General features: G+C 46.7%; 1 protein-coding gene across 4 annotated transcripts in view; it reads right to left on the bottom strand.

Annotated features, from left to right (window-relative positions):
- arhgap12b (Rho GTPase activating protein 12b) overlaps window positions 1-13,079 on the bottom strand; it is a 297,001-nt gene that overhangs the window by 131,136 nt on the left and 152,786 nt on the right. For 2 of the 4 annotated variants that reach the window (XM_038798265.1, XM_038798264.1), the window contains exons 4-5: window positions 6,100-6,240; window positions 5,318-5,398 (exon numbers count right to left, since the gene is read on the bottom strand). The exons of 1 other annotated variant lie outside the window; for it this stretch is intronic. In XM_038798265.1, coding sequence (XP_038654193.1) covers window positions 5,318-5,398; window positions 6,100-6,240 — 222 coding nt within the window. The remainder of the gene's footprint in view (window positions 1-5,317; window positions 5,399-6,099; window positions 6,241-13,079) is intronic. One more of the 4 variants, XM_038798267.1, reaches the window with a different exon arrangement.

The following is a 13,079-nucleotide window of genomic DNA, read 5'->3' on the forward strand; positions in this document are numbered from 1 at the left end:
TCAAGAGGAGCTGGTAGAGGGGCTGGGGGCGCCGATAGAGTTGGAGGAGCTAGTCAGGGGGATTGGACAAATGCAGTCAGGTAAGGCGCCGGGGCCGGACGGGTTCCCGGTGAAATTTTATAAAAAGTATGCGGATCTGGTGGGCCCCCTGTTGGTGCGAGCCTTCAATGAGGCATGGGAGGGGGGGGCTTTGCACCCGACGATGTCGCGGGCACTGATCTCTCTGATCCTGAAGCGGGATAATGACCCCTTGCAGTGAATTCTATCTCGCTCCTCAATGTTGACACTAAGTTGCTGGTGAAGATCCTGGCCACCAGGATAGAGGACTGTGTGCCAGGGGTGATACACGATGATCAGACAGGATTTGTCAAGGTACGGCAGCTCAACACGAATGTGCGGAGACTGCTAAATGTTATTATGATGCCGGCAGTGGAGGGGGAGGCGGAGATAGTGGTGGCGCTGGATGCGGAAAAAGCGTTTGATAGAGTTGAGTGGGGGCACCTGTGGGAGGTGCTGGAGCGGTTCGGATTCGGGGAGGGATTCATCAAATGGGTGAGGCTGCTCTACGCGGCTCCGATGGCAAGTGTAGTTACCAATGGAAGGAGATCGGAGTACTTTAGGCTCTACCGTGGGACCAGGCAGGGGTGCCCCCTGTCCCCCTTGCTCTTTGCACTGGCGATTGAACCTTTGGCTATGGCGTTGAGGGAGTCAGGGAGATGGAGGGGTCTGGTGCGGGGTGGGGAGGAACATCGTGTATTGCTGTATGCGGACGACCTGCTGTTGTATGTGGCGGATCCAGAGGGGGGAATGCCGGTGGTGATGGAGCTGTTAGCGGAATTTGGGGGCTTCTCGGGCTATAAGTTAAATTTAGGCAAGAGTGAGGTATTTGTAGTACACCCGGGTGATCAGGAGGGGGGAATTGGGAGACTCCCATTTAAGAGGGCAGTGAAGAGTTTCAGATACCTGGGGGTGCAGGTGGCCAGGAGTTGGGGGACTCTCCATAAGCTTAATTTTACCAGGCTGGTGGAGCAGATGGAGCAGGAATTTAAAAGGTGGAACATGGTGACGCTATCGTTGGCGGGTAGAGTGCAGTCCGTCAAAATGACGGTTCTCCCGAGGTTCTTGTTCCTTTTTCAGTGTTTGCCCATCTTTATCCCTAGGGCCTTTTTTGGAAGGGTGACTAGCAGCATCATGAGCTTTGTTTGGGCGCATGGGACCCCGAGGGTGAAGAGGGTCTTCTTGGAGCGGGGTAGAGATGGGGGTGGGCTGGCGTTACCCAATCTCTCGGGGTATTATTGGGCGGCCAATGTGTCGATGGTGCACAAGTGGGTAATGGAGGGGGAGGGGGCAGCATGGAAACGGATGGAGAGGGCGTCCTGTGGAGATACAAGCCTGGGGGCCCTGGTAACGGCGCCGTGGCCGCTCCCTCCTACGAGGTATACCACGAGTCCGGTGGTGGCGGCTACCCTCAAGATCAAGAGGGGCAGCAGGGTAGCATGGTGGTTAGCATAAATGCTTCACAGCTCCAGGGTCCCAGGTTCGATTCCCGGCTGGGTCACTGTCTGTGTGGAGTCTGCACGTCCTCCCCGTGTGCGTGGGTTTCCTCCGGGTGCTCCGGTTTCCTCCCACAGTCCAAAGATGTGCGGGTTAGGTGGATTGGCCATGCTAAATTGCCCGTAGTGTCCTAATAAAAGTAAGGTTAAGGGGGGGGTTGTTGGGTTACGGGTATAGGGTGGATAAGTGGGTTTGAGTAGGGTGATCATGGCTCGGCGCAACATTGAGGGCCGAAGGGCCTGTTCTGTGCTGTACTCTTCTATGTTATATTTGGGGGCAGTGGAGGCGACATAGGGGAGAAGTGGGGGGCTCGATGGAGGCTCCGTTAAGGGGGAACCATAGGTTCGTCCCGGGGAACGTTGATGGGGGATTTCAGGGTTGGCACAGAGCGGGCATCAGACAGCTGAGGGACCTGTTTATTGATGGGAGGTTTGAGAGTCTGGGGGAGTTGGAGGAGAAATTTGGGCTCCCCTGGGGAACATGTTCAGGTATCTGCAGGTAAAGGCATTTGCTAGGCGGCAGGTGGAGGGATTCCCTTCGCTTCCCGCGAGGGGGGTGAGCGACAGGGTGCTTTCGGGGGTCTGGGTCGGAGAGGGGAAGATATCTGATATCTACAAGGTTATGCAGGAGGCGGAGGAGGCGTCAGTAGAGGAGCTGAAAGCTAAGTGGGAGGGGGAACCGGGGGAACAGATCGAAGACGGAACATGGGCTGATGCTCTGGAGAGGGTTAATTCTTCCTCCTCGTGTGCGTGGCTTAGCCTCATCCAATTCAAGGTGCTGCATAGGGCCCACATGACTGGGACGAGGATGAGTAGGTTCTTTGGGGGTGAAGACAGGTGTGTCAGGTGCTCGGGGAGTCCAGTGAACCGTGCCCATATGTTCTGGGCATGCCCGGCACTGGAGGAGTTCTGGAAGGGGGTGGCGAGGACGGTGTCGAGGGTGGTGGGATCCGGGGTCAAGCCAGGATGGGGACTCGCGATTTTTGGGGTTGGGGTGGAGCCGGGAGTGCAGGAGGCGAAATAGGCCGGTGTGCTGGCCTTTGCGTCCCTAGTAGCCCGGCGAAGGATCTTGCTACAATGGAAGGATGCGAGGCCCCCAAGCATGGAGACCTGGATCAATGACATGGCGGGTTTCATTAAGCTAGACAAGGTCAAATTCACCCCGAGAGGGTCGGTACAAGGGTTCTTTAGGCGGTGGCAACCTTTTCTCGACTTTCTGGCTCAACAATAGGGTACAGGGACAGTAGCAGCAGCAACTCGGGGGGGAGGGGGGGGAAAGGGGGAGGGGGGGGCGGACAATGACTATGTTTGTTTATTTAATTTTAATATATTTTAAGTTCTTTTGTTGTTCATTGGGGTTGGGGGGGGTGGGGGGATGTGATACATGCGTCGATACGGTCTGGGGGTGTTACAGTTATTATGGGTTATTTTGTTGCATTTCATTGTTTGTCGTTATATTTCATATTTCCTGTAAAAAATTCCAATAAAAATTATATTTAAAAAAAAACTATTCATGTCACATTAATGTTGGGCTTTTAGAATTGAAATATACAATATTTTCAACTATGTTAAAATGTTAATTTGATAACACTGTTTTAATATGACAATTACACATGCTAATGCAGTGATCGAGTTAAAAACCTAGCTAAGAAAATAGTGGTGACTGTTTCTACGGTTATTGCTACATTAAAGTGCCTGAAAGGATAAAGCAGTCCACTAAATCTAGTTTAATGACTTCTTCAGAACATTTTGATCATGAATAATGTCTCCTAATCTTCAGCGCCATTAGAAATAAAGAACTTGATTTAAAGTGGCTTTCATCACATCATAATGAATTAAATATTTTGAAGTGTAAATTTTTTGAATAACGTAGCCTCTAATTTGCACAAAGTGCATTTCACAAAACAGCAATGAGATAAATGACCAAATGTTTTCAGTAATGTTGGTTGACTCTCCACTCTGCAACTGGATCCTTGACTTTCTGACCAACAGACCACAATCAGTAAGAATGAACACCAACACCTCCTCCACAATAGTCCTCAATACCGGTGCACCGCAAGGCTGCGTACTTAGCCCCCTACTCTACTCCCTGTGGCAAAACTTGGTTCCAACTCCATCTACAAGTTTGCTGACGATACGACCATAGTGGGCCGGATCTCGAATAACGACGAGTCCGAATACAGGAGGGAGATAGAGAATCTAGTGGAGTGGTGTAACAACAACAATCTCTCCCTCAATGCCAGCAAAACTAAAGAGCTGGTCATTGACTTCAGGAAGCAAAGTACTGTACACACCCCTGTCAGCATCAGCGGGGCCGAGGTGGAGATGGTTAGCAGTTTCAAATTCCTAGGGGTGCACATCACCAAAAATCTGTCCTGGTCCACTCACGTCGACGCTATCACCAAGAAAGCACAACAGCGCCTATACTTTCTCAGGAAACTAAGGAAATTCGGCATGTCCACATTAACCCTTACCAACTTTTACAGATGCACTATAGAAAGCATCCTATCGGGCTGCATCACAGCCTGGTATGGCAACTGCTTGGCCCAGGACCACAAGGAACTTCAGAGAGTCGTGAATACCGCCCAGTCCATCACACAAACCTGCCTCCCATCCATGGACTCCATCTACACCTCCTGCTTCCGGGGGAAAGCGGGCAGCATAATCAAGGATCACTCCCACCCGGCTTACTCACTTTTCCAACTTCTTCCATCGGGCAGGAGATACAGAAGTCTGAGAACACGCACGAACAGACTCAAAAACAGCTTCTTCCCTACTGTCACCAGACTCCTAAATGACCTTCTTATTGACTGACCTCATTAACACTATACCCTGTATGCTTCAACCGATGCCAATGCTTATGTAGTTACATTGTATATCTTGTGTTGCCCTATTATGTATTCTCATGTATTTTCTTGAATTTTGTTTAATTCCCTTTTCTTCCATGTACTGAATGATCTGTTGAGTTGCTCGCAGAAAAATACTTTTCACTGTACCTTGGTACACGTGACAATAAACAAATCCAATCCAATCCAATGGATTCCCAGGCCACTGGGAAAATATCCCTGCTCTTCTTCATATAATGCAGTGGGATCTTTTAGGTCCAGCTGAGACAGCGGGGAGGAAAGCAATTTAATGTCCTGCTTGAAAGACTTCACCTCCTAATGTGCAGCATTCCCTCTGTACCACACAAGTGTCAGCCCACTTATGTGCTCAATTCTTGGGCTTAAATCCAGGTCCTCTTGACTTAGAAACTGAGTGCTTCAATTGAGCCAAGGTTGACACCATTACCCATAATTGGATGTGCATTCTCCATGTGAAATATTGTTTTAAAATGTAAAACTGTTGATGTCAACATTCAATTTAGTCATTTTCAGGATTCATCTTTACCCAGTCAGAAATTGTATCCGCAATCTAACATCTCCCCAAGAACATTCTGATATATATATAAATGATACATAACTGACTGTTTCCTCCTCCCCCAAGATAGTCGGCAAAAAGCCAATCCACACCTACTCTGCAGCTGCACTTTGATTGCTAATGCACTACTTTCTTAAGACAGATCATACGAAGCACTCAGTAAATATTCAAAATATACCAATACCCATGAATCCCTTGGCTGAACCAAGGACCAATCAAACAAGATAAGGGCTGTAAACAACGTTTTAGTGTCGCCTGAAACTCCAAACTCATTCAGCCAGATGCACACAATCAGGATTAAGGCCTCAATCATCGCTCAGCAATTGAGACGGCGACACACATACCTGTGGTAATTCCCATTCAGATTTGGATCCATCTGTGCGATAGTAATATGGTCGGCCTTGATCATCAATATGTTTCATCCACTGTAAACAAAGACATTGTTTTATACTCTGGTGCATCTGTTAAAGGATTCAGCATTGTCTTAATATTACAATAAATAGGAAATTGAAAATGCTGCTACTTTGCACGTGTCTATGTTCCACAAAAGCTTTACTCCAAATTCTTTACGCCGAACAGAAAATAGTGAAATTGGGACAGCGTAAATCATCAATACCAAGCTAAATTAGTTAAGCCATCAACTGCAGTAGTGACAAGAGACTGTCAAAGATTTTAGTGTTTCCTTGGATGGTGGAGGCATATTACTTTCTCTAAAAAATTTGGCTACATTCTCACAAAAAAATACTTAATTTTAACAATATAAATTACTGTGCTAATGACATTACTAAACTATAACAAATCTGCTCAACTTCTTGAAACCTACAAGTCGAACAGAAACTCACCAAGGACATGCAAAGCTCTTTATATCAAATAACACTGCAAATTATTGCTTGTCCCCAATCCTTCTAATTTATTTGCACCTGACACTAGTCGTTCACTCAATATTGCCAATTGAAAATGGTGCTTAATTTAATAGATCGTCAATCACAATGCAGTGAAATTTCCAATGTATCTATCTCCATAACTGAAATTTACATCAGTAAGAGCCGTACAGTTGTTTCTTAATTAATACAGTAAAAGTAGACAGCTAAAGAGCAAATCAACTGAAGAGAAGAAATCAAAGTACCTTTTCATCAGTATATTCACTGACATACAAAGTTTGGCCACGCTCATCCATTTCTTCTGACCAACCACGTGGAGGTAAATCAAACTGATTATCTGAATGGCTGGAGTAAATGCTGCGGTAGTTTTCTTCTGTGATGTGATGCTGGAAGCATTTAGAGAAGGAACATGTTGTGCTTTATGTGTCTGATTATGTAAGTTTCAGGCATTTGAGAATTGCTGCTACTGAAAAAGTACAGAAGTAGATACAGATTTCCCTTTGACATGAAAATATCCCCTTAATTTAAAGGTACGAGAAATGAAGCAAACACTTCATTCTGAGTTCTCCCAAAACATGGCAAGAAACACAGGGAAGAGAGAAAGTTCCAAACTTCAAAGTGTTTCCTAATTCACTCCTGAAAGACCTGGCTCAAATTTTTAGACTATGGGCTGGATTTTCATGCCCCACCCACCGCAAGAACACCATGGGCGAGCCGCGTACAACGGAGAAATCCATTTACCTGGTTGGGGAGTAATTCTCTGGTCGCCAGGAGCTCATTGGTCTATTCCTGTTCCTATTGCAAACATGGTTTCCCTTTTTTTGCATTGCAAATAAGCTCCTTTAAATCAGTGTGTTTGCACAAGAATTAGTCCTCAGCCAGCCTTGCTCACTTATATTGCTGACGTAAATTAGTTCCTGGTTCCCAGTGTCTCAGATTTTAAATTGCCATCTTCGTATCGGAATGTCTTTATAGACTTTCCCTTCTCTATAATCTCTCCAAACTTACCACTCTTCCAGAAAGTTTTCTCCAACTCTGGCCTCTTGTGCGCCTCATTTGGCAGCCATGTTTTTAACCAGCTTACTCACCCTCTGGAATTCCCTCCACAAGCCTAATTCTTCCACTTCCTGTCACTCCTCAAGATCCTTCTAAAAATTCAACTCTTTGACCAAGCATATGTCCAGGTCTCCTGGTGTTATCTTCTTTAGTTTGATGCCCATTTTGGATGATGCTAATTCTGCGAAGTGTCCGAATTGAATTTTTTTGAGGAAATAACTAGCGTAGTAGACAAGGTAATGTCTATGGACCAAAGCAAAATACTGCTGACACTAGATGTCTGAAGTGAAACAGAAAATGCTGAAATCACTCAGTTGTTAAGATGGCATTTGTGGAGTGAGAACCAGAGTTAGCTGTTTCAGGTTTGAAACCTTTCATGAATGGTCATAAAACTGAAACATTGGACTTCCAGTGACGTCATGTAAGAGCAAGTACGTAGCATGAAAAGTAGCTCCACCAGGGTTCTCATTTTTTTGATCCCTTCTGCCCGTTTCACAAGCATTTTTGTGTTTAAACCGAGCTGGCTGATCCGGGTAGCGGTTAGTCGATGGAACCATATCGAAAGTCACATTGAAAAAGTCCACTGGAAAGAATCCCCAGGCTGGGATGCCGACGATAAAATTAGAGGGAGAGAAGATGGCGGAGGCGACCATGCTCATCACAGCAGACACGCTAGCTGTAGTGATGGCGGAGGAATTTGAGAAGTTCAGGAAGATGGACAGACAGTTCGACTGGCAAAGAAAAGGTTGGAGTCTTTCAAAGCCACCATTGAGGAGGCATTGGACCCGATGCAATAGCAGCTGGGTAAGACTTGAAAGCTGTGAAGGAGCAAGGAGAGACATAGAATGGCATGGAGGGGGCCATGTCGTGGCATGAGGAGCAGCTCTCCTCGTTGGAAGCAGAGACGCTGCTCATGGCAGAGAGCAACAAGGGCCTGAAGGGAACAGTTAAGGACTTGGAAAACAGGTCGAGGCGATTAAATCTCAGGTTGATGGGGTTGCTGGAGGGAGTGGAGGGCCCAAGGCCAACCGAGTACTTCTCGGAGATGTTCTCTCAACTTGTTTGGGGGAAGGGGGGTAGAATTAAATGTTCGCCCCTCTTGAGTTGCATAGAGGTCACCGGGCACTCCGGCAGAAGCCGCAGCCGAATGAGCCACCACGGCAGTGATTATTCGTTTCCATATCTTTCACAGGAAGGGACCTGGAGTGGGCCAAGAAGAACTGCAATATTGATTGGGACGGACACACAGTAGGATCTATCAAGACATCAGGACCGAGCTAAGAGGCATGCGACCGTCAACAAGGCGAAGGCGATGCGTGGTGCTGTATCCAGCAAGATTGAGAGTCATGATTGATTCGAAAGACCATTACTTTGACAGGCTGGAGCAGGCAGGGGATTTAACAAAGAGAAAGGATTGGGACTGGTCTGAGGAGGGCCGATGAGGATTTGAGAATCATACCATTTACAGTGCAGAAGGAGGCCATTCAGCCCATTGAGTCTGCACCAGCCTGGGAAAGAGGACTCTACTTAAGCCCACACCTCCACCCTACCCTCATAACCCAGTAACGTTTTGGACACTAAGGGGCAATTTAGCTTAGCTGCGAAAGACAGATGGGTTTTTTGAAGATGTTTATAGTATAGGGTGTGAAAGTGTGAAATCTCTCTGGATGTCGGTGGGGGGGGGGGGGGGGGGGGGGGGTGGATTGTGTCTTTGCTTTCTGTTGTCTTTTTGGGCAGGGCCCATGGGTGGGGAGTGATAAGGAGTACACTAGGAGTACACTAGTGAACAGGAGTAGAGTAGGCGTAGGGGTTGAGACTTTTTGGACCAGTTTATTGTGAGACACAATGAGTTGAGTTTGTTTTGTTTAGTAGGGGGAAGGAGTGAGCCGAGGCGGCAGGTAGTCTGCAAACTCAGGATGGGTGGGGCAGAGAGCTAAGAGTGACCAGAGGATTTTCTTTGTCCCTTCCTTTGGGTGGGGCTGGTAGCCATCTTAGGTGGACCTGGGACCTAGGAGTTTGCAATCAAGTGATGACTCATCATGGTGATAACGGCTGACTCGAAGGTGGGGTGCAGTGGAATGGTGAAAGGACCCCCAACAAAGCTAATCACCTAGAACATGTGGGGCCTGGGAGGACCTCTGAAACGGTGAGAGTTTTCTTTCATTTAAAACGTTTGGTGGCCGTGTGGTTTTTATAAGAGACCCACATGCGGGTGTGGGACCAGACCAGGCTCTGGAAAGCCTGGGTGAGCCAGGTTTTTCACTCAGGCTTTTGTAGTAGCTTCACTCCAAGCCAAAGTTGTTGGCCCCTTCCCGGATGGCGAAGGTGCTGTATGCATTCATGGAGGAGACAGGGAGTACGTACCCACGGCGCTTTTGCATTCTGGGGGTAAAGAGTTCTTGTTTTCTTCCCCAGTCCACAAGGTATAGTCGAGGATAGATTGTCATGGGTAGATACTTCTCCTGGGTGAAGGCAATATTTGGCTCTGGTTATCCATGACCATGCTCCACATTTGGTAGACCTGGTGTTGGAGGCAGGCCGGACGCAGCGCACGGAATGGAGGCTGAATGGAGGGGATTTTGCCGGATATGGGCTTCTGCAGGAGGGTTTCAAGAGCCACAAGGGAATATATGGAGTTCAATGAGAATGGCCAACTGTGTGGGAGGCATTGAAGACGGTGATAGTGGGGAGATCATATCATACAAGGCACAAGTGGACAGGGAGGCTAGGAAGGAGCGCCAGATCCTAGGAAGGAGCACCTGCTCCTTCCTCAGGTGAATGAAGAGGTATGTCACATACCTCTTCATTCATCTGAGGAAGGAGCAGTGCTCCGAAAGCTCGTGTTTGAAACAAACCTGTTGGACTTTGACCTGGTGTTGTAAGACTTCTTACTGTGCTCACCCCAGTCCAACGCCGGCACCTCCACATCCTGGCTTTGGATACTGTTGAGGGAGATGGCTCACCAGGGGAGGCATCAAGGTTCATGGCACCTTGGCTGGCTTGCTGCGCAGCAGGGCAGGAAGAAGAATGGCAGGGCTATCGTGATAGGGGACTCAATCGTGAGGGGAATAGTCAGGCGGTTCTGTGGACGCAATTGAGACTGCAGGATGGTATGTTGCCTCCCTGGTGCAAGGGTCAAGGATGTCTCGGAGCGGCTGCAGAGCATTTTGGGGGGGGAGACAGCCAGCTGCCGTGGTGCACATAGGCACCAACGATATAGGTAAAAAAACGGGATGAGGTCCTACAAGCTGAATTCAGGGAGTTAGGAGTTAAACTAAAAAGTAGGACCTCAAAGGTAGTAATCTCAGGATTGCTACCAGTGCCACGAGCTAGTCAGAGTAGGAATGTCAGGATAGATAGGATGAATGCATGGCTTGAGAGATGGTGCAAGAGGGAGGGATTCAAATTCCTGGGGCATTGGAACAAGTTCTGGGGGAGGTGGGACCAGTACAAACCGGACGGTCAGCATCTGGGCACGACTGGAACTGATGTCCTAGGGGCGGTGTTTGCTAGAGCTGTTGGGGAGGGCTTAAACTAATGTGGCAGGGGAATGGGAACCAATGCAGGATGTTGGAAGGTAGTAAAACAGGGACAGAAGCAAAAGGAAGGGGGAAAGTGTAAGGCAGAGAAGACATAGTCAAAAATCAAAAAGGGCGACAGTACAAGGTACAGTGACTGAGGAGAGCTCAGTGAATAGGCCCAGTAATACTAAAAAGAATAAAACGGGAAGTAAAAACATTAATGGTAAGCGACGCGGCAGGCTGTTACATGAAGATATGGGTTCAACGACAAGGAAAATTAGGAGAAAAGGTAAGAGGAAATATAACTTAGGAGAGGTTACTGATTGCGGTATTAAGATTCAAAACAGAGGTATAAAAGCCAACATAAGTGTACTTTACCTGAATGCTCGTAGTATTCGGAATAAGGTAAATGAGTTGATGGCGCAATTCATCGTGAATGACTATGATTTAGTGGCCACTACTGAAACATGGTTAAAGGATGGTCATGACTGAGAGTTAAATATCCAGGGGTATCAAACTATTCGGAAGGACAGAGTGGATGGTAAGGGAGGTGGTGTAGCTGTTATTGAAGGATGACATACGGGCAATAGTAAGGGATGACATCGGTGCTATGGAGGATAAGGTTGAATCCATTTGGGTGCAAATCAGGAACAGTAAGGCGAAAACGTCACTGGGAGGAGTAGTCGATAGGTCACCAAATAGTAACATCATGGTGGGGCAGGCAATAAACAAAGAAATAACTGATGTGTGTAGTACTGGTACAGCAGTTATCATGGGCGATTTTAATCTACATGTCGATTGGTTTAACCAGGTCGGTCAAGGCAGATTTGAGGAGGAGTTTATAGAATGTATCCGCGATAGTTTCCTAGAACAGTATGTAATGGAACCTACGAGGGAACAAGCGGTGCTAGATCTGGTCCTGTGTAATGAGACAGGATTGATTCATGATCTCATAGTTAGGGATCCTCTCGGAAGGAGCAATCACAATATGGTGGAATTTAAAATACAGATGGACGGTGAGAAGGTAAAATCAAATACTCGCGTTTTGTGCTTAAACAAAGGAGATTACAATGGGATGAGAGAAGAACTAGCTAAGGTAGACTGGGAGCAAAGACTTTATGGAACAGTTAAGGAACAGTGGAGAACATTCCAAGCGATTTTTCACAGTGCTCAGCAAAGGTTTATACCAACAAAAAGGAAAGACAGGGGCAGGAAAGAGGGAAAATCGACAGTGGATATCTAAGGAAATAAGGGAGAGTATCAAATTGAAGGAAAAAGCGTACAAAGTGGCAAAGATTAGTGGGAGACTAGAGGACTGGGAAATATTTAGGGGGCAACAGAAAGCTACTAAAAAAGCTATAAAGAAGAGCAAGATAGATTATGAGAGTAAACTTGCTCAGAATATAAAAACAGATAGTAAAAATTTCTACAAATATATAAAACAAAAAAGCGTGGCTACGGTAAATATTGGTCCTTTAGAGGATGAGAAGGGAGTTTTAATAATGGGAGATGAGGAAATGGCTGAGGAACTGAACAGGTTTTTTTGGGTCAGTGCCAGTGACTGATAGAAATGAGGCTATGACAGGTGAGGACCTTGAGAGGATTGTTATCACTAAGGAGGTAGTGACGGGCAAGCTAATGGGGCTAAAGGTAGACAAGTCTCCTGGCCCTGATGGAATGCATCCCAGAGTGCTAAAAGAGATGCCTAGGGACATTGCAAATGCACTAGTGATAATTTACCAAAATTCACTAGACTCTGGGGTGTCCCGGCATATTGGAAATTAGCAAACGTGACACCACTGTTTAAAAAAGGAGGTCGGCAGAGAGCGGGTAATTATAGGCCAGTGAGCTTAACTTCGGTAGAAGGGAAGATGCTGGAGTCTATCAAGGAAGAAATAGCGAGGCATTTGGATAGAAATTGTCCGATTGGGCAGACGCAGCATGGGTTCATAAAGGGCAGGTCATGCCTAACTAATTTAGTGGAATTTTTTGAGGACATTACCAGTGCGGTAGATAACAGGGAGTCAATGGATGTGGTATATCTGGATTTTCAGAAAGCCCTTGACAAGGTGCCACACAAAAGGTTGCTGCATAAGATAAAGATGCATGGCATTAAGGGTAAAGTAGTAGCATGGATAGAGGATTGGTTAATTAATAGAAAGCAAAGAGTGGGGTTAATGGGTGTTTCTCTGGTTGGCAATCAGTAGCTCGTGGTGTCCCTCAGGGATCAGTGTTTGGCCCACAATTGTTCACAATTTACATAGATGATTTGGAGTTGGGGACCAAGGGCAATGTGTCCAAGTCTGCAGACGACACTAAGATGAGTGGTAAAGCAAAAAGTGCAGAGGATACTGGAAGTCTGCAGAGGGATTTGGATAGGTTAAGTGAATGGGCTAGGGTCTGGTAGACGGAATACAATGTTGACAAATGTGAGGTTATCCATTTTGGTAGGAATAACAGCAAACGGGATTATTATTTAAATAACATATTAAAACATGCTGCTGTGCAGAGAGACCTGGGTGTGCTAGTGCTTGAGTCGCAAAAAGTTGGTTTACAGGTGCAACAGGTGATTAAGAAGGTAAATGGAATTTTGTCCTTCATTGCTAGAGGGATGGAGTTTAAGACTAGGGAGGTTATGCTGCAATTGT

This window comes from Scyliorhinus canicula, chromosome 5 (assembly GCF_902713615.1).
Source record: "Scyliorhinus canicula chromosome 5, sScyCan1.1, whole genome shotgun sequence".
Taxonomy (NCBI): Eukaryota; Metazoa; Chordata; class Chondrichthyes; order Carcharhiniformes; family Scyliorhinidae; genus Scyliorhinus; species Scyliorhinus canicula.